The 23022-nt window shown below is 44.4% G+C and overlaps 1 protein-coding gene across 4 annotated transcripts; it reads right to left on the bottom strand.

Moving 5' to 3' along the window:
• Positions 1-388: 388 nt before the first annotated feature.
• Positions 389-10610, bottom strand: LOC110492659 (transcription factor GATA-5-like). Of its 4 annotated transcripts, none has more exons than XM_036947679.1 (7): positions 9767-10610; positions 8364-9041; positions 5695-5864; positions 4050-4175; positions 3071-3155; positions 2139-2269; positions 389-1935 (listed from the first exon to the last, which is right to left on the bottom strand). In XM_036947679.1, the coding sequence occupies exons 2-7, from the start codon at positions 8878-8880 to the stop codon at positions 1813-1815; spliced, it is 1152 nt and encodes a 383-aa protein (XP_036803574.1). In that variant the 5' UTR covers positions 8881-9041; positions 9767-10610; the 3' UTR covers positions 389-1812. The 4 variants fall into 4 exon arrangements, with proteins under 4 accessions (XP_036803574.1, XP_036803570.1, XP_036803572.1 ...); XM_036947675.1 differs by having other exon boundaries at positions 4050-4178; positions 9767-10607; XM_036947677.1 differs by lacking the exon at positions 9767-10610 and adding an exon at positions 9485-9688 and having other exon boundaries at positions 4050-4178.
• Between the last annotated feature and the right edge of the window lie 12412 nt (positions 10611-23022).

The following is a 23022-nucleotide window of genomic DNA, read 5'->3' as shown; positions in this document are numbered from 1 at the left end:
ACAACTCTTAACACACATCAAAATCCACCTGATATCATAAGTTTTAAACCAAATATTGATTAAAATATGATCCATTAAACAGACAAAACATAAATTTTTTTTGACAGCCTACTATAATGTAGCTTGCATCTATCCGACATAAATGGTTTGGCAACAAACAATTGTTTTCACTATAAATATCACACAGGATGTCAGTGGTTCTGGGAGTAACCCTGCAGTCCACATAAGAAACAAGCAAAAAAATAGAAGATTAAGGATTCAACTACTGTATATAACTGAGGTTGGCAGATCACAAATAAATGTCATTAAAAGGTCAAACATTAAAATAAAAGTGGATTTGTTTCCCCGAATTTCTTTAAAATCACTTTTCATAAAAACACAAAACAAGTCATTTGATCGGTTTATTAAACTAAACAGATTTCAAAGAGCATTGTGAAACCAGAGAGACTATCAGACCTGGTTGAAACAGCTAAAAGATATAATTAGACTCAAGTCCCTGAACATTACAACTGTACGTTATGAAATACAACAAAAAAAAACTCCCTTATAGTTAAACAACAAAACACAAAAATACAGCAAATAAAATTTGAATAACATATTCAGAATAATTAACATATTCCGAATAATTAACATAGTCAGAATAATTAACATATTCCGAATAATTAACATATTCCGAATAATTAACATAAACGTATATTTTTCTTTGTCTTACATTTTTGTAAAAAGAAGTAATTGCACGTTACATGATCAGACGATACATTGTAAAAACATTTGAGCTAGTAGAACAGTGGTTTTGGAAATATAGAAAACTGATTCAGTACGCAGTTGCGATGTCTAAAATGAAAAATAAAAACAAGTATTTAGCCCTTTTTAACCTATCTGATAAAATAGAAATGAATATATTTGCATCGTTTGTTCAATGAACAACATATGTATTTCATTACATACAAAACACATGTAAATGTATACTTCCTAGTGTTGAGGTCATACCTTGAACATACAAAACATTCTGAGAAGGGACTTCTGGGATTTGACATGTTGTCTTTGGTGTTTCATGCTGGTTCTTTTCTCAACATAAATAATGTTTTTATGAAAGTTAACCATCTACACGGCAGTAATGAAACACGTTCAGAGGTAATAAAACACTTTTTTTGTCCATCTGGTTTTGTGTTTAAAGGGATACTTCTGGATTTTGGCAATGAAGCTCTTTATCTATTTCCACAGAGTCAGATTAACTCGTGGATACAAGTTGTATGTCTCTACATGCTAGCAGATACCATAGACTTCCAGTCATTGCGCTAACGCTAATTTGCATTGGCTCGTGAAACTACCTCTAACTTTCTTCATAATGGACAGAGAGCCATAAAAAATAGTATTCATGGGTTCATCTGACTCTGGGTCAGTAGAAAAAGTGCTTAATTGAAAAATCCAGAAGTATCCCTTTAACACTATGTAATAACTTATTGAACTCTTTCTGGTTATTTCTTTAAACACCATGTAAAACTGCAATGGTGAACTCAGCACGATATCGATAATGACAACATCAATAATGACAACATCAATAAAGACAACAACAATAAAGACAACAACAATAAAGACAACAACAACAACAAAAACTAGAAATAGCATTGAAAGTAGCCACAAATACATTCCACTTGATTGCCGTCGCTTCCTTCTGTTTTTCCGTTCCTCCAACCACGGAAAAAAAAGAGTTAGTCAATAACAGGTAGTTCTCTTCACAAGTCTATATCATCCACAGTGAGCTGAGTCCAGGCCCAGGACCTGGTCCAAGTGAACTGTGGTCGAGTCAGCTCACGCCTGAGACAGAGCAGTACACCAGGAGTTCTGTGTGGAGATGGACGCAGGAGTGAAGGGGCAGTCCTCATACTTGATGTCCACATGTCCTGATCCTGCACTGTTCAGATGTGACGAAGCCTTCAGAGAAAGAATTAGATATGTAAACGACAGAGCACCATAATACTAAAGCCTAGGAACTAGGATCTTACGTGGGCTAAAAATATGGAATTCTCATGACTGCCATAGAATGTTCTGGCAGTGAACATTGAAATCATATCACATGGTATTCATTGAAGATAGTACTGCAGAAATGAAAGGATCCTAGAATACAGAGGGCTTACCTGGGACATAGAGGCTACGGCCTGTCTGGGGTGGGGGGAGGGGACCATGTTGGGTTCACTCTTTATAGTAGAGGCATGTTCTGAGACAGACAGGGAGAACGGGGAGTTGGTGCCCGATGCTGACGACCCTCCTGAAGAACACAGACAGATGGGTGAGTGAGTGACGGTGTGTGAGTGATGGTGAGTGAGTGACGGTGTGTGAGTGATGGTGAGTGAGTGACGGTGAGTGAGTGACGGTGAGTGAGTGACGGTGAGTGAGTGAAGGTGAGTGAGTGATGGTGAGTGAGTGAGTGACGGTGGGTGAGTGACAGTGAGAGAGTGACAGTGAGTGAGTGACGATGAGTGAGTGACGGTGAGTGAGTGACGGTGAGTGAGTGACGGTGAGTGAGTTAAGGTGAGTGAGTGAGTGACAGTGAGTGACGGTGAGTGAGTGACGGTGAGTGAGTGAAGGTGAGTGACAGTGAGTGAGTGACAGTGAGTGAGTGACGGTGAGTGAGTGACAGTGAGTGAGTGATGTGAGTGAGTGACGGTGAGTGAGTGACGGTGAGTGAGTGACAGTGAGTGAGTGACAGTGAGTGAGTGACAGTGAGTGAGTGACGGTGAGTGAGTAATGGTGAGTGAGTGACGGTGAGTGAGTGATGGTGAGTGAGTGACGGTGAGTGAGTGACGGTGAGTGAGTGACGGTGAGTGAGTGATGGTGAGTGAGTGACGGTGAGTGAGTGACGGTGAGTGAGTGACGGTGAGTGAGTAACGGTGAGTGAGTGACGGTGAGTGAGTGATGGCTACAAACAGGACCAGACCGATATAAGATATCAATAGGATTTTATATGGGTCGGTTCTTCCGCTCCCCTCTCTCTTACACACAGATGAACATTTCCATCAACCTGACTCAACGCTGACACATTCTCCCTCCTTCCGTTCTTAATTCTTACCTGTTGAGGTTTTGGACTTCGGCATCTTAGGTTTCCGTTTCCTTGTCTGAATGCTTTCCTTCTTCATGGCCATTGGTCTGGGTATCTGCGAGGAGGAGGAGGAGGAGAAGACAAGAATTTAGATCCAAGATACAAAACACACTCAATGACCCCTTCTTCCCACCTGTCTCTTTTCATAACAACAACCATGATGACCTTGGTAAGCTTTCACACAAATAATATGCTGCCCACACTGCACTGCCAGGCTGCTAGGGGTTATTTACATGAGCCACACTGCACTGCCAGGCTGCTAGGGGTTAGTTACGTGACCCACACTGCACTGCCAGGCTGCTAGGGGTTAGTTATTTGACCCACACTGCACTGCCAGTCTGCTAGGGGTTAGTTACGTGACCCACACTTCACTGCCAGGCTGCTAAGGGTTGGTTATGTGACCCACACTGCACTGCCAGTCTGGTAAGGGTTGGTTATGTGACCCACACTGCACTGCCAGTCTGGTAAGGGTTGGTTATGTGACCCACACTGCACTGCCAGTCTGGTAAGGGTTGGTTATGTGACCCACACTGCACTGCCAGTTTGGTAAGGGTTGGTTATGTGACCCACACTGCACTGCCAGTCTGGTAAGGGTTGGTTATGTGACCCACACTGCACTGCCAGTCTGCTAAGGGTTGGTTATGTGACCCACACTGCACTGCCAGTCTGGTAAGGGTTGGTTATTACAGCAGCATTTTAGACAGGTTTTTCTCCAACACAAATTATGTGTACATTACATAATGTACATAGAGTAGGGTACATGGGAAATGTGTGTGTGTGTGTGTGTGTGTGTGTGTGTGTGTGTGTGTGTGTGTGTGTGTGTGTGTGTGTGTGTGTGTGTGTGTGTGTGTCTGTATGGTGTGTGTCTGTATGGTGTGTGTGTGTGTGTGTGCGTGCGTGCGTGCGTGTGTATGGTGTGTGTGTGTATGGTGTGTGTGTTTTTGCCTACCCCATGTAGTTTCATATAAAGGCCACAGGCGTTGCAGACAGGCTCTCCCTCCGCACTGCGACGCCACAGCGTGGTGGTGCTGGTTTGGCAGTTAGTGCAGCACAGGCCGACCCGGCGAGATGTGGTCTGCTACACATGGAGAAGACAAGCTGTCAATAACCAGACTATACCATCACATAACTCAAAGCATTATACTGATTGGACCAAGGACAAGACCAGCTGAAAATGACAAGTGTAGGTTTAGTGTTAGATGGCCAGTCGGCCCCTGGTGGATTGTATGAGAGGTGTTGGGAACAAGCACCTTAAAAGGATCGTTCAGCCCCCCCAAAAAATAATATTGCGTTGCTGACTCCATGGACTCCATGGCTGTATAATGGTATTTATAGTTGTCTATAAGATGTGGTCGATTTTTTTGTGGGGGGGGGGACTACCCCTTCGCTGTAAGTGAAGTGCGTTGTATGCACACGGTGCCTCCATAATATCCATGATGAGACCAAACATGTAGTGTACTGTTAAAGACATGAGAAATGTTTCACACAGCACTGGGCTGAGCCATAAGCACTCCTGGCCGAACCTCGTCTCTCTATCTATCAGCTTGTTATTGGACGCAAGTGAGATTTCTCTGCAGAAACACACAGTAGTTTGTTTTTGTTCTCTCGCCTAGTACAGATCTGGATAAAAACAGACAACCCATGGGCAAGGTCACTGAAGGACAAATAAAAACAGACAACCCAAGGGCCAGGTCACTGAAGGACAGACAACCCAAGGGCAAGGTCACTGATGGTCAGACAACCCAAGGGCAAGGTCCCTGAAGGACAGACAACCCATGGGCAAGGTCACTGAAGGACAGACAACCCATGGGCAAGGTCACTGAAGGACAGACAACCCATGGGCAATGTCACTGAAGGACAGACAACCCATGGGCAAGGTCACTGAAGGACAGACAACCCATGGGCAAGGTCATTGAAGGACAGACAACCCATGGGCAAGGTCACTGAAGGACAAATAAAAACAGAAACAGGCCAGGCAGAGCTGAGCTGAGCTGAGCTGAACTGAGCTGAGCTGAGCTGAACTGAGCTGAGCTGAGCTGAGCTGAGCTGAACTGGCCATGGTAATTCACAGCAGCTGCTGGCTCTGAGAGGCTGGTTCCTGCCTGGGAAAGAGACAGGCCTCTTTCTCTCAGTCTACTACACTGACCTTCTGATGGAACAGACTGGCCCTCTGCCTCACACTCTTTTTCGTCCAATACCTGGGTTAACGGTTTGGACCTAGAAGAAAGTACTATCTGCCTAAGACGGTTTTTCTCCAAGCCAAATCAATACATTTAGTGACCAAAATATTCTTAAATGTCCATATTGAAGTCCACATTGACGAATGTAGTTTATATGGTATATGTGAATGATAAGCCTAATCAATAAGATGCATCTAAGACAAATTCAATCAATCAATCAATCAAATGTATTTTATAAATCCCTTCTTACAGCAGCAGTTTTGTCACAAATTGCTACACAGAAACCCAGCCTAAAACCTCAAAGAGCAAGCAATGCAGCGGCAGAATCACACAGACCTGGAAAAACTCGCTAGAAGGTAGGAGGAACCTACTCATAAATTTTTATGAACATACAAATAACGCAATGGTGCTTACCAGGCGTTTCTGGGGTTTGATCAGCGGTCTGTTGATTCCGTTCATCTTGTGGTACAGTCCGCAGGCATTGCAGAGGTAGTGCCCGGTACCATCCCGGCGCCACAGAGGAGTGGAGATGGAGCCGCAGTTTACGCACTCGCGCCCCTCTCCTGGGAACTCCTCTGACACGTCTGTAGTATGACGTAGCCAAATGACAGAGTTTTAATATTATCTGTAGCCTAGGTGGTGTCGGGTTGGTTGTAATGTAGGCTATGTCACATGATGAAAAACATGAACAGAGCTGAAACTAGCCATGAAAATACCCATCATCATCACCTTGAGTTAAATTGCATTATTCTGTAAATTTGGACATAATATTATTTCCAAGATACTTTAGTAAAATGAGAGTTTATAGACTATGGCATACAATTTAGGCCTATTGTGTTTGCAAGTGCTATATGTGTGCCTATTTGTATATTGGGTAGAGATGTTGTTCCTTGGTAGGTTTTGTGTTTGTTGGATATATTGAAATCATGTAAAATAAATCATGAATCCAGACGTGAAGGACACAAGTTAAGCTGGACACGCCAGCATCTTTGATGTTTGTTAACCCATATTGGTGGACAGAACACACCAGCATTGTTGATGTTTGTTAACACATATCAGTGGACAGGACACGCCAGCATCTTTGATGTTTGTTAACACATATCAGTGGACAGAACACGCCAGCATCTTTGATGTTTGTTAACACATATTGGTGGACAGAACACGCCAGCATCTTTGATGTTTGTTAACCCATATTGGTGGACAGAACACGCCAGCATCTTTGATGTTTGTTAACCCATATTGGTGGACAGGACACACCAGCATCTTTGATGTTTGTTAACACATATCAGTGGACAGAACACGCCAGCATCTTTGATGTTTGTTAACACATATCAGTGGACAGAACACGCCAGCATCTTTGATGTTTGTTAACACATATCAGTGGACAGAACACGCCAGCATCTTTGATGTTTGTTAACACATATCAGTGGACAGAACACGCCAGCATCTTTGATGTTTGTTAACCCATATTGGTGGACAGAATGTTCCAGCATCTTTGATGTAAACCCATATCGTGGACATAAAGGCCATCGCCTGATAAATGTCCCCTTCCCCTTAGCTCCTTTGAGAGGAATTTAAAGACCTCTAGTGATGAAAAGAGAACTAAACCGAATGTATCAATATGGAGAGAGGGTCATAGACGTATCTATTAGGGCGGCTTGCTGGCGGGGCACCGGGCGCAGACGGTGGAATGTTAATGGGGTTCTATCAGTGTTACGGATCAAGGGGTCCCCATATCATTCAAGCTACTGACACTCGACGGCCTCCTACAATAAATCGCTTGAATTCCTTATTCACATATTGAAATAGCATAAATAGATAAAAAAAACAACAACAGTAACATTGATAACAATAATAACAATAGAAAAAAAAGTAACACTAATGATTGTTTGTATCATGCTAAATGTCTTATTTTCCTCGTGCCTAAATGTGCCATGAAATATCAAAGTGCCATATCGAAAATATCGACAACACAGTCTAGTGAGCCATACTTGGGGTAGATATCTAAACCCACGGTTCCCACACACACACAGACACAAACACATACACACAAACACAGACACAAACACACACACACACTTATCGTTTAGATTCAACAAGTTAGCAAATCGAATGACCGTCGATCCGAAATAAAAAATAAAAATTACGGAATATTTTCACCAGGATGAAAATTCGTTCCTGTTTGATGTGAAACGAAGTAATACAGAAACCTATAGTGTGTATTGTTATTAACGCTGAATGGGCTATGGCCTAGAAATGAACTACGTCCTTATATCCATGCAACAGGTGAAAATACCACTTCAGAACATTCTGGATTTTCGACCATTCAAAGGACGTGTTGACTGCTTACTAAACGTGTATCTTAGATTTCCAAATAGGCCGTTCTGTCTGATCAAGGTAACAATTGGACGGTTTCCAGGTTTACACTAGTGAGTGTGTATTGATCATCAAAACACTCGAAAAGAAAACGGACTGTTGGTGGGGATTCAATTAGCACCTCAATTAACTTTTTTTTTTTTTTTTTAGCAAACTCTCTTTTAAAGAACGTGTATTGTGAAAGCTGGTGAAGATTGTTCTTTTTTGAAGGTTGATTGAATCACAGTGACTGAGTACAATCGATGGGAGAATTGGCCACATACAATGGGACTTCTATAAATTGTGAGATCAGAGCACGGGCCTCTGTAAGCCTTCACAGACACACAAACGAATAGCCTCATTAGCAAAAGGTATAAACCGGAAAAATAACTGTTACAAAAACAGGTTTTCCATTAAATTGTGAATTATCCTCAACTTTTAATCTTATTCAACTCGTGTTAATATTTATCAAAATATAGGTCTACATATTTTGTCTGCCACTAAACTATTTCGAATCCTATATGCCATTACAGGGTTACTAGACCTGGGATATACATTTAATGATGTTCCTTTCTGTCCATCATGTGCTATATTTTTTTTCGTGGCCTTCACCAATTACACATACACAAGCGGAACATTATTACATAGGATTACATTATTTGATATGACAAATTCCTTTCTGTTTAAGAGGAACTGTAAGACAATAATCAAAGACTGTTTATACATACCTAAACTGGACCTTCTCCCAGACAGGCAACCTTGCCGTCCCTGAAGACTGATCATGCCGCTCTCAAAGTGCCCAGGTGTCCAAGAGGTCGCCATCTCCGGGCTCATATACGCGTAGGGACTTGAGTATGATCCTCCAACTGACCGCACTAAAGTGCTGCCATAATGGTCAACCCGACCACCGTTACTAAGCACTAGCTGGTTCTGGTAAGCTGTGTCCCTGCCGTTATTGCTGCTTACTGGCGAGCTGTGAGAGTAGGAGAACCCGGGAGGATGATGGGGGCTGCCCGGAATGAAAGACGAACTGTCTGTGCCAGACTGAGACCAGCCGTGATGCCCGCCGAGGCCGTGAGACTGATGGGCGGACTCGCATGTCTGCAAGTACGGCATGGATTGCAACATAGCAGGCACCCTCGTAGTGGGCACGTAGACTGGGGAACTCGCCGAAGGGTGCATATAGTTCCCTGCATCGTGTGCGTATGGGGACTGGTTGGATGACATAGCAAGGCTTTGGTACATTTTTACACCGTATACTCGTCCTATTTGGAAGAATATGGGTTTTGACTCCTGGGACAAAGTGGGTCACGTGAAGACACTTTCACGCAGCTCCTAGGACACCTTGAGTCGTCGGCGATTTTTCGTTATCCAGTTCGCGGGATAATAAGCAAATATATCCGATCCTGTATGAAAGGAAAATACCACAATCAATAAAAGTGTCCTGTAGTGGAGAGATGGAACCCATAGCACTAATTACAGAATAAACATCGCCCAGCTACAGTTAGACCTGGGACATAGCCTGTTCTATATCTATTATCGTCATCTCTTGTAAAATACGCCCATTTCCCTTTAAAATAACTTTCGGTATTATTTAGGTAAATCTGTGGACAATATCACGAATTATGCCTAAACTAACCCGGTGTAAATCGCAATAGTTAGACTTTAGAAATACAATGAAAAATAGAAAACAAATTGATCAACATTGAACAACAAGAGTAATATAGTATTTGTATCAGTCCTATTGACATGTAATGGATTAACAGGACACGAATGGTTTCCCATGTCTTTACGTGTAGATATAACAAACTATCAGCCACCCCAGCTGAATGGTTTCCCATGTCTTTACGTGTAGATATAACAAACTATCGGCCACCCCAGCTGAATGGTTTCCCATGTCTTTACGTGTAGATATAACAAACTATCGGCCACCCCAGCTAACCAGAGGATCTCGTCTTTGCACTTTGTAATTAAATTTTAACAGGACCCTAATCAAACACCACAATAGATAGGCGAGACATATCTGGGATGTATATATTTATATCAATAGTAAAACGAAACAGATAAAACGTTGATAGCAGTGTGCACGGGATGAATACAATTACATTCAACAATGTTTGTATTATCTTACCAGATAAGAACGGTTGGGTGATAAAGTCTGTTTTCCAGAGGAGCAGGTTCAGCAGCGCTTTGTGCAAACTTGTTCACTCAGATAGACTCAACGAAAGTGACTGAAGCTCCCACAAAGATGTCCAAAATATCCTTTGTGAGGAAAAGTTTACGAGGGAAAAAGAAAAAATCTTACTTCCCGGATGGTCTAAAGCCTCTCTCTCGTTCACTTCTTTGTAGCTGAAGATAGTTAACGTCGCTGATAATTGCTGATATAATAGAGCTCCGATTAGTTCTCCGCTGGAAAACTTTGATGGGAGTTATTTGTACGGGCTAGACCACGTGACGCACAAGGTAGGACTCAGAAGCTGGAGGAGGAGAGGGGCAGAGGGGGCACGCGTAAGACCAGCTTTAATTCATCGTATCTGAAGAAGAGACACACTTTTGCGGAATTTTCTGTGCTTTATTTTTTACAATCAACGTAAGTTAAAATTGAAAGATTCACGAAATTGTTACAGTTCCTTCTGAAATGTTAAGGTTGTTTTAAAATCATTCAATCCAATAAATGATTTGATACATCTGTTGTTTTCCTATATATGAATCGTGACGGTGCAGTCTAGTAACTAACGGACAACAAAATAAAAATGATAATAAAACACCGAGAAGTAAACAGACACTGTAGGCTTGGCTATTTTTTTTATACAACAAAGATAGATCATCACGGGTCAAATTTATGCAGCACATCTCCTTTTTAGATTGGTCATCATGAAACGAGCCATACATAAATTTAGCTAAATCAGCTTGCTGTACAAATAATGTCTCCTCTGAGAGGGAAAGTTATGCTTGTTTTTTTTATGACCAGATATGAGAATGAGATCTCTATAAAAAAAAACAACAACGAGGCGATAAGAGATACGACCAATAATTTGGCATGATTATCACTTTAATTATAGTTTAATTATTATAAATACTTTAATTATTTAATTATTAATTAACGATTGACTCCACCTCCACAAGAAAAAGTTGTCTATATTCTGAAATTATTATCGTTATGATTATGACGATTATCAGTATTCCTAATACCTTAAGGCAGTCTAACAAATACTGTCACTAGCATCCCGGTATCTCACTGTAACTTTCATTACCAAGGATAATAAAACTGTCCTTAAAATGGGCTAACTATGATAATTACATTGTTATCATGCTGTGGTTATGTTATTGTGTATTGCTTGTATAATGTGACAAAATGGTTGCTTGTACTTGCCGTGATTATGATTAAATTATTACATTGTCAAATGTTAATTTGATCTGTGTTTTGTGCACATGACACTTCAAGAAATAGGGTCTTATAAGCCCACGTGGGCTGTGCACCAATTGCTGCATGACACAAAACTCAAATAAATCAATCAATCAGTTATTACTATGAGGAGTATTATTAGTCGTACGCTAGACTTAGAGTTAGTCTAGTTGTAGTTGGAGTGGTATTAAAAGTATAATAGCAGTATTTCGATACCTTCACACTTATCCGTAGACTATAATTCATATATAGGCCTAGTGAATGACGGCGAGGCAATAGCATATATTATTTAACTAGGCAAGTCAGTTATGAAGAAATTCTTATTTTCAACGACGGCCTAGAAGCAGTGGGTTTAACTGCCTTGTTCAGGGGCAGAACGACAGATTTTTATTTGGCAAACTTTCGGTTACTGGCCCAACGATCAGCTAGGCTACCTGCCCAGGTTTGTACAACAACAACAACAACAACAACAACAACAAATAAATCCCGATAATTTACATAACGTTCTGTTTTACTTTTGTGTAAAAAAAAAAAAAAAAAAATGTTGGTCCTTGTGAAAATTAGATATATTTTCTGAACCAGATTGTGTCTGTTTTTCCCCGTCTTGTGTTTCGTCTCAATGTTTACTCTTCGACACAGCTGATCGCAGTCGCTGATGATGACGAGGTGTAAAACGATGACGTTCTAAACTATCGTCTACCCCCAGCTCCTCGCGAGCGCAGAGAGCTATAGGAGACAATCAGGGAACGCGCTATGTCTGTCTTCTACTCAATCAGGGAACGCGCTCTGTCTGTCTTCTACTCAATCAGGGAACGCGCTCTGTCCGTCTTCTACTCAATATGTGTATTTTCTTTTATCACCGAGGAGGGTCCAACGACCTGTGACTTGAATCACTTAGTTTATTTTCTACAGTTGTCTTTTAATTTTCGGATGGGTTTTGGTCGTCTGAATGTCTGTCATCATAGGCCATATTCACACTACGAGATATGAAGGAGCGTGATGAGCGGGGTGGCAAAACGTAATTTTACTTTTCAATTCAAATGACATACTTGCCTTACCTTTTGTTGTGGCTGGCAACGCAACATTCCTGATCCGCAGCTCACGTTTAACGCACGTTTCAGTGGCCACTAGCCAGTAAGCACAAACTATTCAACAATGACAAAAACTGTTATTCTAGAACATATTACACTATTCAATAATGCAACAATTCACAAGCATGCATGTACAGACAATTATAGGGTTTATTTTCCCGTCTTGTTGTAACATTTGTAACACGTCATTAAGGATTAGTCCTTTCATTCGAATATAAAAGTACATTGGGCCTACCTTACAACCAGGCTTTATTTTATCACTATAATGCAAATAATTAAAAGTGGTACAAACAAATTGCTACTGAAAACGTGGTTATAAGTGAACTCACCACAACGAGCTGTTTTATATGGAAACCATACCCGCCTCAACGAGGACCCGGAGTTGCTTAGGTTAGCCTACTACCATATCAGGAAAAAACTCCTGGCCTCAGGAAAACAATCCCCTTCCACCACTCTGGGACCTGTGGTGCCACCTTTAAAATCACCACACATTGTTGCAAATAAAAATCATATCCTATTTTATTATCTACATTTAACATGTTTCTGGTGGTGGGATGTGCTCCCACAATGTAACCGGCAGTTACGGCAATAATGTCACAATGTAACAGACTGTTACGGCAATAATGTCACAATGTAACAACAGACTGTTAAGGCAATAATGTCACAATGTAACAGACTGCTACGGCAATAATGTCACAATGTAACAGACTGTTACGGCAATAATGTCACAATGTAACAGACTGCTACGGCAATAATGTCACAATGTAACAGACTGTTACGGCAATAATGTCACAATGTAACAGATTGTTACTGCAATAATGTCACAATGTAACAGACTGTTACGGCAATAATGTCACAATGTAACAGACTGTTACGGCAATAATGTCACAATGTAACAGACTGTTACGGCAATAATGTCAGTATGTAACAGACTGTTACGGCAATTTAAGGTATACACTAAATAATACAAGTCTCAAATATTAGGGAAATGTATATACATTTCAGCTGTTTCAAAAACATTGCTATGCTATTACCATTTATACTGTAGGAGTGTTGGCTCAATTTGACAATTCTGTTTACACCGTTCTGCGTCAAAGGGGGGCAACTGTCTGGACGAGCGTCGTGCGTCACTTTCGGAGGTAGAGACGCAGCAAGTATCCAAGTTTACATTACAGTAATGTGTGTAGCCGACGAAGAGACTCATAGAATAGACCTTTACTCTGAGCATGTGATCCAGGTGACGAATTCGCCACCAATCAGTGTTAAAACAGGTCAGTCTGTCAACATTTTGGAGATTTCACTGAATGCCTGTCATCAGGTTGACTCCGGAAAACGAGGCAGAATAATATAGCAAGTATGTTTGGTGTTTTTTTTTTTTTAATTCATGGTATTTCGACTATGGAAAACAATGTTCATTGCTCATTTATATTCGATTTAATTTTAGTTCGAAAGGAGCTCTATCCACCAGAAATGATTAAGAAAGAGTTAATCTGAAAAATAACACCTATCAATGGTTTGAACAAAGGGTGCATAATTGTCAGACTCGTCAATGCATCGCTTGACATATTAACGAAAACATGCTGCAATGTGTGTGAATGGTCGCGTGCAGCATACAATACATTGTGATTGTGCTTGATTATTGTATCAATTATCGCGACTGCTGATGATAGACACATTGCAATATTTCATATATTTCATCAGGTAATAGGCCTATTTTATAACGCTTCTATTCTAAATTGCCAAATCAGTATTCCGTACAGAACATCTAATTTTTGTGAGTCAAAATATGTATATAAACCATTTTACTTCTCCAGCTAGAAAACCGTAATCTGAGTTATACTTTTAACCCCAAAAATATGAATACATTTCCCATTTCCCATTGTTAACGGAAGTGCTTTTAGGCTATTACTTCTGACAGACGCATATAAGAAATAATGGATAAAAGTTATTAAAAAAATATAAATATAAATTTATTGTGGGAATAAACAACACAACAACTCCCCTCATCATTTCCTTTCTATATATTTGTTCAATTGACAAAAAAAAAAAGATACATTTCAGGACAAGTGTACATTTTCGTGGGTGTCACTTTCAGCTTGCCAAATTCATATTTTATCTCTTCATAATCTATTCTCCTTAACGATTTATAACAAATGTGATTGGACATGTTGATTAGATAAAAGCAGGCCAATTCTCATTACAAGCATAATCACACAGGCAACCATTACGATGCCAAGCAGATAATATTGATTCCTCAATTTTGAGAGTTTTTGTTGAAATTCAACAATATACAAGAAAATACCTAAACGACAAGATACGATGAAGAATTTTAAAAGAATGGTCTTTATTATTTATAGTGAGTAGAACTCTTGCAGTAGAACATTACGTCATCAAATAAATCGGATAAGATGACAATTGTTACTGGGACCCTATAGCGAACCTTGAACCTACATGCCCCTTTTCCCCTTCAATTATTATTCGGCCTGCGGCTGTCATAATCCTAATATTTCACCGACAACATAACGGGCGGGTTAGTGCGCTGTGTAAATCTCCTCTCACACTAGAGAGGCTGATACGACTCTTATGAATGAGGTGCCTCGTGAGGCCTGCTCCGCGCGAGCCTCATTATACAGTCCATCACGCTGCTCCAAACGGGTCCGTGAGGGGACCGTAGAGCACTCGATCTACCCCATCCCCGGTCAGTCTCAGGTTACCCTGTCCCTGGTCAGTCCGGTCAATCTCTGGTTACCCCATCCCCGGTCAGTCTCTGGTTACCCTGTCCCAGGTCAGTCTCTGGTTACCCTGTCCCAGGTCAGTCTCTGGTTACCCTGTCCCAGGTCAGTCTCTGGTTACCCTGTCCCAGGTCAGTCTCTGGTTACCCTGTCCCAGGTCAGTCTCTGGTTACCCTGTCCCAGGTCAGTCTCTGGTTACCCTGTCCCAGGTCAGTCTCTGGTTACCCTGTCCCAGGTCAGTCTCTGGTTACCCTGTCCCAGGTCAGTCTCTGGTTACCCTGTCCCAGGTCAGTCTCTGGTTACCCTGTCAGTCTCTGGTTACCATGTCCCAGGTCAGTCTCTGGTTACCCTGTCCCAGGTCAGTCTCTGGTTACCCTGTCAGTCTCTGGTTACCCTGTAAGTCTCTGGTTACCCTGTCAGTCTCTGGTTACCCTGTCCCAGGTCAGTCTCTGGTTACCCTGTCAGTCTCTGGTTACCATGTCCCAGGTCAGTCTCTGGTTACCCTGTCCCAGGTCAGTCTCTGGTTACCCTGTCAGTCTCTGGTTACCCTGTCAGTCTCTGGTTACCCTGTCAGTCTCTGGTTACCCTGTCAGTCTCTGGTTACCCTGTCCCAGGTCAGTCTCTGGTTACCCTGTCAGTCTCTGGTTACCATGTCCCAGGTCAGTCTCTGGTTACCCTGTCCCAGGTCAGTCTCTGGTTACCCTGTCCCAGGTCAGTCTCTGGTTACCCTGTCCCAGGTCAGTCTCTGGTTACCCTGTCCCAGGTCAGTCTCTGGTTACCCTGTCAGTCTCTGGTTACCATGTCCCAGGTCAGTCTCTGGTTACCCTGTCCCAGGTCAGTCTCTGGTTACCCTGTCCCAGGTCAGTCTCTGGTTACCCTGTCCCAGGTCAGTCTCTGGTTACCCTGTCCCAGGTCAGTCTCTGGTTACCCTGTCCCAGGTCAGTCTCTGGTTACCCTGTCCCAGGTCAGTCTCTGGTTACCCTGTCCCAGGTCAGTCTCTGGTTACCCTGTCAGTCTCTGGTTACCCTGTCCCAGGTCAGTCTCTGGTTACCCTGTCCCAGGTCAGTCTCTGGTTACCCTGTCCCAGGTCAGTCTCTGGTTACCCTGTCCCAGGTCAGTCTCTGGTTACCCTGTCCCAGGTCAGTCTCTGGTTACCCTGTCCCAGGTCAGTCTCTGGTTACCCTGTCAGTCTCTGGTTACCATGTCCCAGGTCAGTCTCTGGTTACCCTGTCCCAGGTCAGTCTCTGGTTACCCTGTCCCAGGTCAGTCTCTGGTTACCCTGTCCCAGGTCAGTCTCTGGTTACCCTGTCCCAGGTCAGTCTCTGGTTACCCTGTCCCAGGTCAGTCTCTGGTTACCCTGTCCCAGGTCAGTCTCTGGTTACCCTGTCCCAGGTCAGTCTCTGGTTACCCTGTCCCAGGTCAGTCTCTGGTTACCCTGTCCCAGGTCAGTCTCTGGTTACCCTGTCCCAGGTCAGTCTCTGGTTACCCTGTCCCAGGTCAGTCTCTGGTTACCCTGTCAGTCTCTGGTTACCATGTCCCAGGTCAGTCTCTGGTTACCCTGTCCCAGGTCAGTCTCTGGTTACCCTGTCCCAGGTCAGTCTCTGGTTACCCTGTCCCAGGTCAGTCTCTGGTTACCCTGTCCCAGGTCAGTCTCTGGTTACCCTGTCCCAGGTCAGTCTCTGGTTACCCTGTCCCAGGTCAGTCTCTGGTTACCCTGTCCCAGGTCAGTCTCTGGTTACCCTGTCAGTCTCTGGTTACCATGTCCCAGGTCAGTCTCTGGTTACCCTGTCCCAGGTCAGTCTCTGGTTACCCTGTCCCAGGTCAGTCTCTGGTTAGCCTGTCCCAGGTCAGTCTCTGGTTACCCTGTCCCAGGTCAGTCTCTGGTTACCCTGTCCCAGGTCAGTCTCTGGTTACCCTGTCCCAGGTCAGTCTCTGGTTACCCTGTCCCAGGTCAGTCTCTGGTTACCCTGTCCCAGGTCAGTCTCTGGTTACCCTGTCCCAGGTCAGTCTCTGGTTACCCTGTCCCAGGTCAGTCTCTGGTTACCCTGTCCCAGGTCAGTCTCTGGTTACCATGTCCCAGGTCAGTCTCTGGTTACCCTGTCCCAGGTCAGTCTCTGGTTATCCTGTCCCAGGTCAGTCTCTGGTTACCCTGTCCCAGGTCAGTCTCTGGTTACCCTGTCCCAGGTCAGTCTCTGGTTACCATGTCCCAGGTCAGTCTCTGGTTACCATGTCCCAGGTCAGTCTCTGGTTATCCTGTCCCAGGTCAGTCTCTGGTTACCCTGTCCCAGGTCAGTCTCTGGTTACCCTTAAGCATGTATTTGTTATTTATGTCCATTTTAGTAATGTTCCGTATCTCTGGGTTATACGCCATGGAGAAATGGTCTTTTGATTAATGCCTTTCAACTTTGATCATCTACACATTTGAAGCCACTGACATTTGTGGCAATACATTCCTTCGCCTTGAATGGCATTTCTGGGTTTATCTTCATCTTTTACATTACCCAGGACAGAGCTCAGGAATTTCCAAAGGTATTTATTGTCTATGAATGGACGGATTAGTACAGTATAGTCAATTGGAGAGACACCAAGACATCTGCAGCATCTGATGGCTAGGGAAGTCCTTTTGGAGTGTGTGTGTGTGTGTGTGTGTGTGTCTGTGTGTGTGTGTGTGTGTGTGTGTATGTGTGTGTGTGTCTGTGTGTGTGTGTGTCTCTGTGTGTGTGTGTGTGTGTGTGTGTGTGTGTCTGTGTGTGTGTGTGTGTGTGTGTGGCTGTGAGCCTCATTCAGTACACCCACTGACCATTTCTCCGGACGCTAGTTTTGTGCAATAATATTCACTCATGCCCGATTCTGTGTGGCGTTAATGTGCCTGTGGTTGTCCGTGTGATGTGATTGTTGTATGACTGTCTGTGCGTCTCTCCGTGCATCTCCCTCTGTGCCTGGCTCTCATAGTCTTGGGGGGAACAGTGAAGCCAGGATAGCAGGGTCTGGGCTGGTCTTCCTGGGGAATGTGGTGTAGGAGTCAGCCTAATCTACAGCATACAGAGAGGCTGGCTCCTGTCTGCCGGTCTGCCACTTCCCTATCTGTGTGTTTTTCATTTCACACTGTCATTCCCTATCTCTACTGCAGTACTGGGGCTCAGCAGGGCTCCACGCACACACTCTCACACACACGCACACACACACACACACACACACACTCGCACACTCGCACACTCGCACACTCGCACACTCGCACACTCGCACACTCGCACACTCGCACACTCGCACACTCGCACACTCGCACACTCGCACACTCGCACACACGCGCGCACTCGCACACTCGCACACACGCGCGCACACACACACACACACACACACACACACACACACACACACACACACACACATACACACACACACACACACACACACACACACACACACACACACACACACACACTTTTAACACAACATCACAGTCTTATTGGCTTAAACGTTACATTTCATCATAGTTCTATGATATCAGAACACATATTGACATTAGTTGCTCCTGTTATATGTGAGATTCAAGTCAGGTCAGAAGAGATATGTATTATCTATCCAATCGGAAAAACATTTGGCTGTTTTGTGTTATGTGAATACTTGTTAGTATTGGGCCTACCTCTCTTCTCTGTTCTCTATCCTTTCAAACATCATCACCACAGTGTCACGATCGTTGGAATAAATGGACCCAGGCGCAGCGTGGGTAGAGTTCCACATGTTTAATAAATGAAACTCACCAAAACAATACAGAAACAAACGAAACGTGAAGTAATGGAGTGCTCACAGGCACCACACAAAAACAAGATCCCACAAAAACCCAGTGGGAAAAGGCTGCCTAAATATGATCCCCAATCAGGGACAACAATAGACAGCTGCCTCTAATTGGGAACAATACCAGGCCAACATATAAATGAAAAAAACTAGACTACCCACCCTAGTCACACCCTGACCTAACCAAAATAGAGAATAAAAAGGATCTCTAGGGTCAGGGCGTGACACACAGTCCCATAAAAAAGCCAATTTACACAGATGACAGAGATGACAGAGGGCCTGAGTAGGTGACAGAAGGCTTGAGTAGGTGACAGAAGGCCTGAGTAGGTGACAGAAGGCCTGAGTAGGTGACAGACGGCCTGAGTATGTAACAGAGGGCCTGAGTAGGTCACAGAAGGCCTGATGAGGTGACAGAGGGCCTGAGTAGGTGACAGAAGGCCTGAGTAGGTGACAGAGGGCCTGAGTAGGTGACAGAGGGCCTGAGTAGGTGACAGAGGGCCTAAGTAGGTGACAAAAGGCCTGAGTAGGTGACAAAAGGCCTGAGTAGGTGACAGAAGGCCTGAGTAGTTGACAGAAGGCCTGAGTAGGTGACAGAATGCCTGAGTGGTTGACAGAAGGCCTGAGTAGGTGACAGAAGGCCTGAGTATGTCACAGAGGGCCTGAGTAGGTGACAGAGGGCCTGAGTAGGTGACAGAAGGCCTGAGTAGGTGACAGAAGGCCTGAGTAGGTGACAGAAGGCCTGAGTAGGTGACAAAGGGCCTGAGTAGGTGACAGAGGGCCTGAGTAGGTGACAGAAGTCCTGAGGAGGTGACAGAGGGCCTGAGTAGGTGACAGAGGGCCTGAGTAGGTGACATAGGGCCTGAGTAGTTGACAGACGGCCTGAGTAGGTGACAGAGGGCCTGAGTAGGTGACAGAAAGCCTGAGTAGGTGACAGAAGGCCTGAGTATGTCACAGAGGGCCTGAGTAGGTGACAGAGGGCCTGAGTAGGTGACAGAAGGCCTGAGTAGGTGACAGAAGGCCTGAGTAGGTGACAGAAGGCCTGAGTAGGTGACAAAGGGCCTGAGTAGGTGACAGAGGGCCTGAGTAGGTGACAGAAGTCCTGAGGAGGTGACAGAGGGCCTGAGTAGGTGACAGAGGGCCTGAGTAGGTGACATAGGGCCTGAGTAGGTGACAGACGGCCTGAGTAGGTGACAGAGGGCCTGAGTAGGTGACAGAGGGCCTGAGTAGGTGACAGAAGGCCTGAGTAGGTGACAGAATGCCTGAGTGGTTGACAGAAGGCCTGAGTAGGTGACAGAAGGCCTGAGTATGTCACAGAAGGCCTGAGTAGGTGACAGAGGGCCTGAGTAGGTGACAGAAGGCCTGAGTAGGTGACAGAAGGCCTGAGTAGGTGACAGAGGGCCTGAGTAGGTGACAGAGGGCCTGAGTAGGTGACAAAAGGCCTGAGTAGGTGACAGAAGGCCTGAGTAGGTGACAGAATGCCTGAGTGGTTGACAGAAGGCCTGAGTAGGTGACAGAAGGCCTGAGTATGTCACAGAAGGCCTGAGTAGGTGACAGAGGGCCTGAGTAGGTGACAGAAGGCCTGAGTAGGTGACAGAGGGCCTGAGTAGGTGACAGAATGCCTGAGTGGTTGACAGAAGGCCTGAGTAGGTGACAGAAGGCCTGAGTATGTCACAGAAGGCCTGAGTAGGTGACAGAGGGCCTGAGTAGGTGACAGAAGGCCTGAGTAGGTGACAGAAGGCCTGAGTATGTCACAATGGGCCTGAGTAGGTGACAGAGGGCCTGAGTAGGTGACAGAAGGCCTGAGTAGGTGACAGAAGGCCTGAGTATGTCACAGATGGCCTGAGTAGGTGACAGAGGGCCTGAGTAGGTGACAGAATGCCTGAGTGGTTGACAGAAGGCCTGAGTAGGTGACAGAAGGCCTGAGTATGTCACAATGGGCCTGAGTAGGTGACAGAGGGCCTGAGTAGGTGACAGAAGGCCTGAGTAGGTGACAGAAGGCCTGAGTATGTCACAGATGGCCTGAGTAGGTGACAGAGGGCCTGAGTAGGTGACAGAAGGCCTGAGTAGGTGACAGAGGGCCTGAGTAGGTGACAGAAGGCCTGAGTAGGTGACAGAGGGCCTGAGTAGGTGACACAGGGCCTGAGGAGGTGACAGAGGGCCTGAGGAGGTGACAGAGGGCCTGAGGAGGTGACAGACAGCCTGAGGAGGTGACAGACGGCCTGAGTAGGTGACAAAAGGCCTGCATTGGTGACAGAGGGCCTGAATAGGTGACAGAGGGTCTGAATAGGTGACAGTTACATTGTCAGGTAAAGCCCCAGATCTACAGGATCAACATGTATCAGATGTTTAGGGTTTCTAAACATCTTAAACTTTGGGTCGGGAACCAAGGTGATCCTTGGGCAATGTGAGAGGTGGGTCGCGAGTTATGATATTACATCTATAATCACACACGGTTTCTTCTCCATTTGGATAGTTGCAGGCCGATTTGGGTACACGGCAGGACAGACTATTTCTCATTTGGGTTTCGAGCTGAAACAGTTTTTACATCCACGTGTTTAGACAACAGTAAATATTCTGCAGCTATTTGGCTAATAAGGCTCTTGCAAAAAGATAAGGTTTGGGGTACACTCTTTGAAAAACATCCCGACCGATGGATTGCAGCAGTCCCACAAATAATGCCTGCAAAAAGAGCCCTGTGGCGTCAGGCTATTCGGCGTGGGAGAGTGGGAAATATGGGGACCCAGTGTCCAAGTAGAGTACACGTAGCTATGGGTGTGGAAAACATTGCATCAAAGGTAAGACATTTAACTTGTTTAGCATAGTCAATTTGTAAGTTCAATCACCCCTTCTAGCTATAGTCCAGTTGTTTGTCCTATCCATCTAGCACTCACTAACTCCTGGTTGCTAGCACCATCATTCTTTAAACTGAACCTTTATTTAACTAGACAGATCAGTTAGGAACAAATTCTTATTTACATTGGCGGCCTACCGGGGAACAGTGGGTTAGCTGCCTTGTTCAGGGGAAGAATGACAGATTTTTACCTTGTCAGCTCGGGGATTTGATCCAACAACGTTTAAGTTACTGGCCTAACGCTCTAACCACCGGAATACACCGGAATAGGGAATACAATATTACATGTCTTTAAACAGTGAGAACACTGGAGAATGCAACACACATAAGTCATCTTTAAACATGTTGTGCTTTGATTTTATGTAGTTTTGCAATTGACTAAAACAAGCAGACAACACGAAAGTTGGGTTTGAAAAGGGCTTTCTGTTGTTTGCTTTGAGCCAAATGGGGGAACCTAGGTAACCACAAGTTGCTTTCCCCACAGGGTAGCATTCTATCTAAAACCAACTGGGAATAAAGGGTTCTTTGATCAGAACCCTAGAGGTTGTTCTTTGATCAGAACCCTAGAGGTTCTTCACTGAACCAAAATGCTTCCATACAGAAGTCTGCATGGTCCAATTTATGAATTATGGATACTACTATTAAATAGTAATATTTTGAGCTAACAATATAATTTTTATAAACAATTAAATAATGGACTAAAGAATACCAGCATTGTTTTTAGAATTTATTGTCATTATATGCAAACATAGATTGGAAATATGTACTGGTGGCCAGGGAGGAAACTCTTTGTTTGAATGACGGCCCTGTCACGTTCGTCGTAATGACGAGACCAAGGCGAAGAGTGAGTAGAGTTTCACATAATTTTAATAAATCGAAACTCACTGAACAAAAATGAGCAAACAACCAATGAAATGTGAAGTTACTGTTGTGCACTCAGGCAACTAAATGTAGACACGATCCCACACCAGAAAGTGGGAAAAATCGCTGCCTAAATATGATCCCCAATCAGAGACAACGATAAACAGCTGTCTCTGATTGGGAACCATATTAGTTCAACATAGGAATACACAACATAGAATGCCGACCCCAAATCACACCCTGAATTAAACAAATAGAGATATAAAACGTCTATCTAAGGCATGACAGTACCCCCCTCCCCCCTCAAAGGTGTGGACTCCCCTGAACCTGCAGGGGAGGGTCCAGGTGGGCATCTACCCTCGGTGGCGGCTCCGGTTCGGGGCGTAGTCCCCGCTCCCTACACTGATCCCTCCGCTTCTGTGGAACCGGATCGTGGATCATTGCCGGAGTAACCGGACCGTGGATCATTGCCGGAGGAACCAGACCGTGGATCATTGCCGGAGGAACCGGACCGTGGATCATCGCCGGAGGGTCAGAACTGGGAACCACTGCTGGGGGCTCTGGACTGCAGCTCGTCGCTGAAGACTCTGGACTGCAGCTCGTCATTGGAGGCCCAGGACTGGGGACCGTCGTTGGAGACCCCGTACTGGG

This window comes from Oncorhynchus mykiss, chromosome 16 (assembly GCF_013265735.2).
Source record: "Oncorhynchus mykiss isolate Arlee chromosome 16, USDA_OmykA_1.1, whole genome shotgun sequence".
Taxonomy (NCBI): Eukaryota; Metazoa; Chordata; class Actinopteri; order Salmoniformes; family Salmonidae; genus Oncorhynchus; species Oncorhynchus mykiss.
This window is presented reverse-complemented; position numbering and strand designations above follow the sequence as displayed.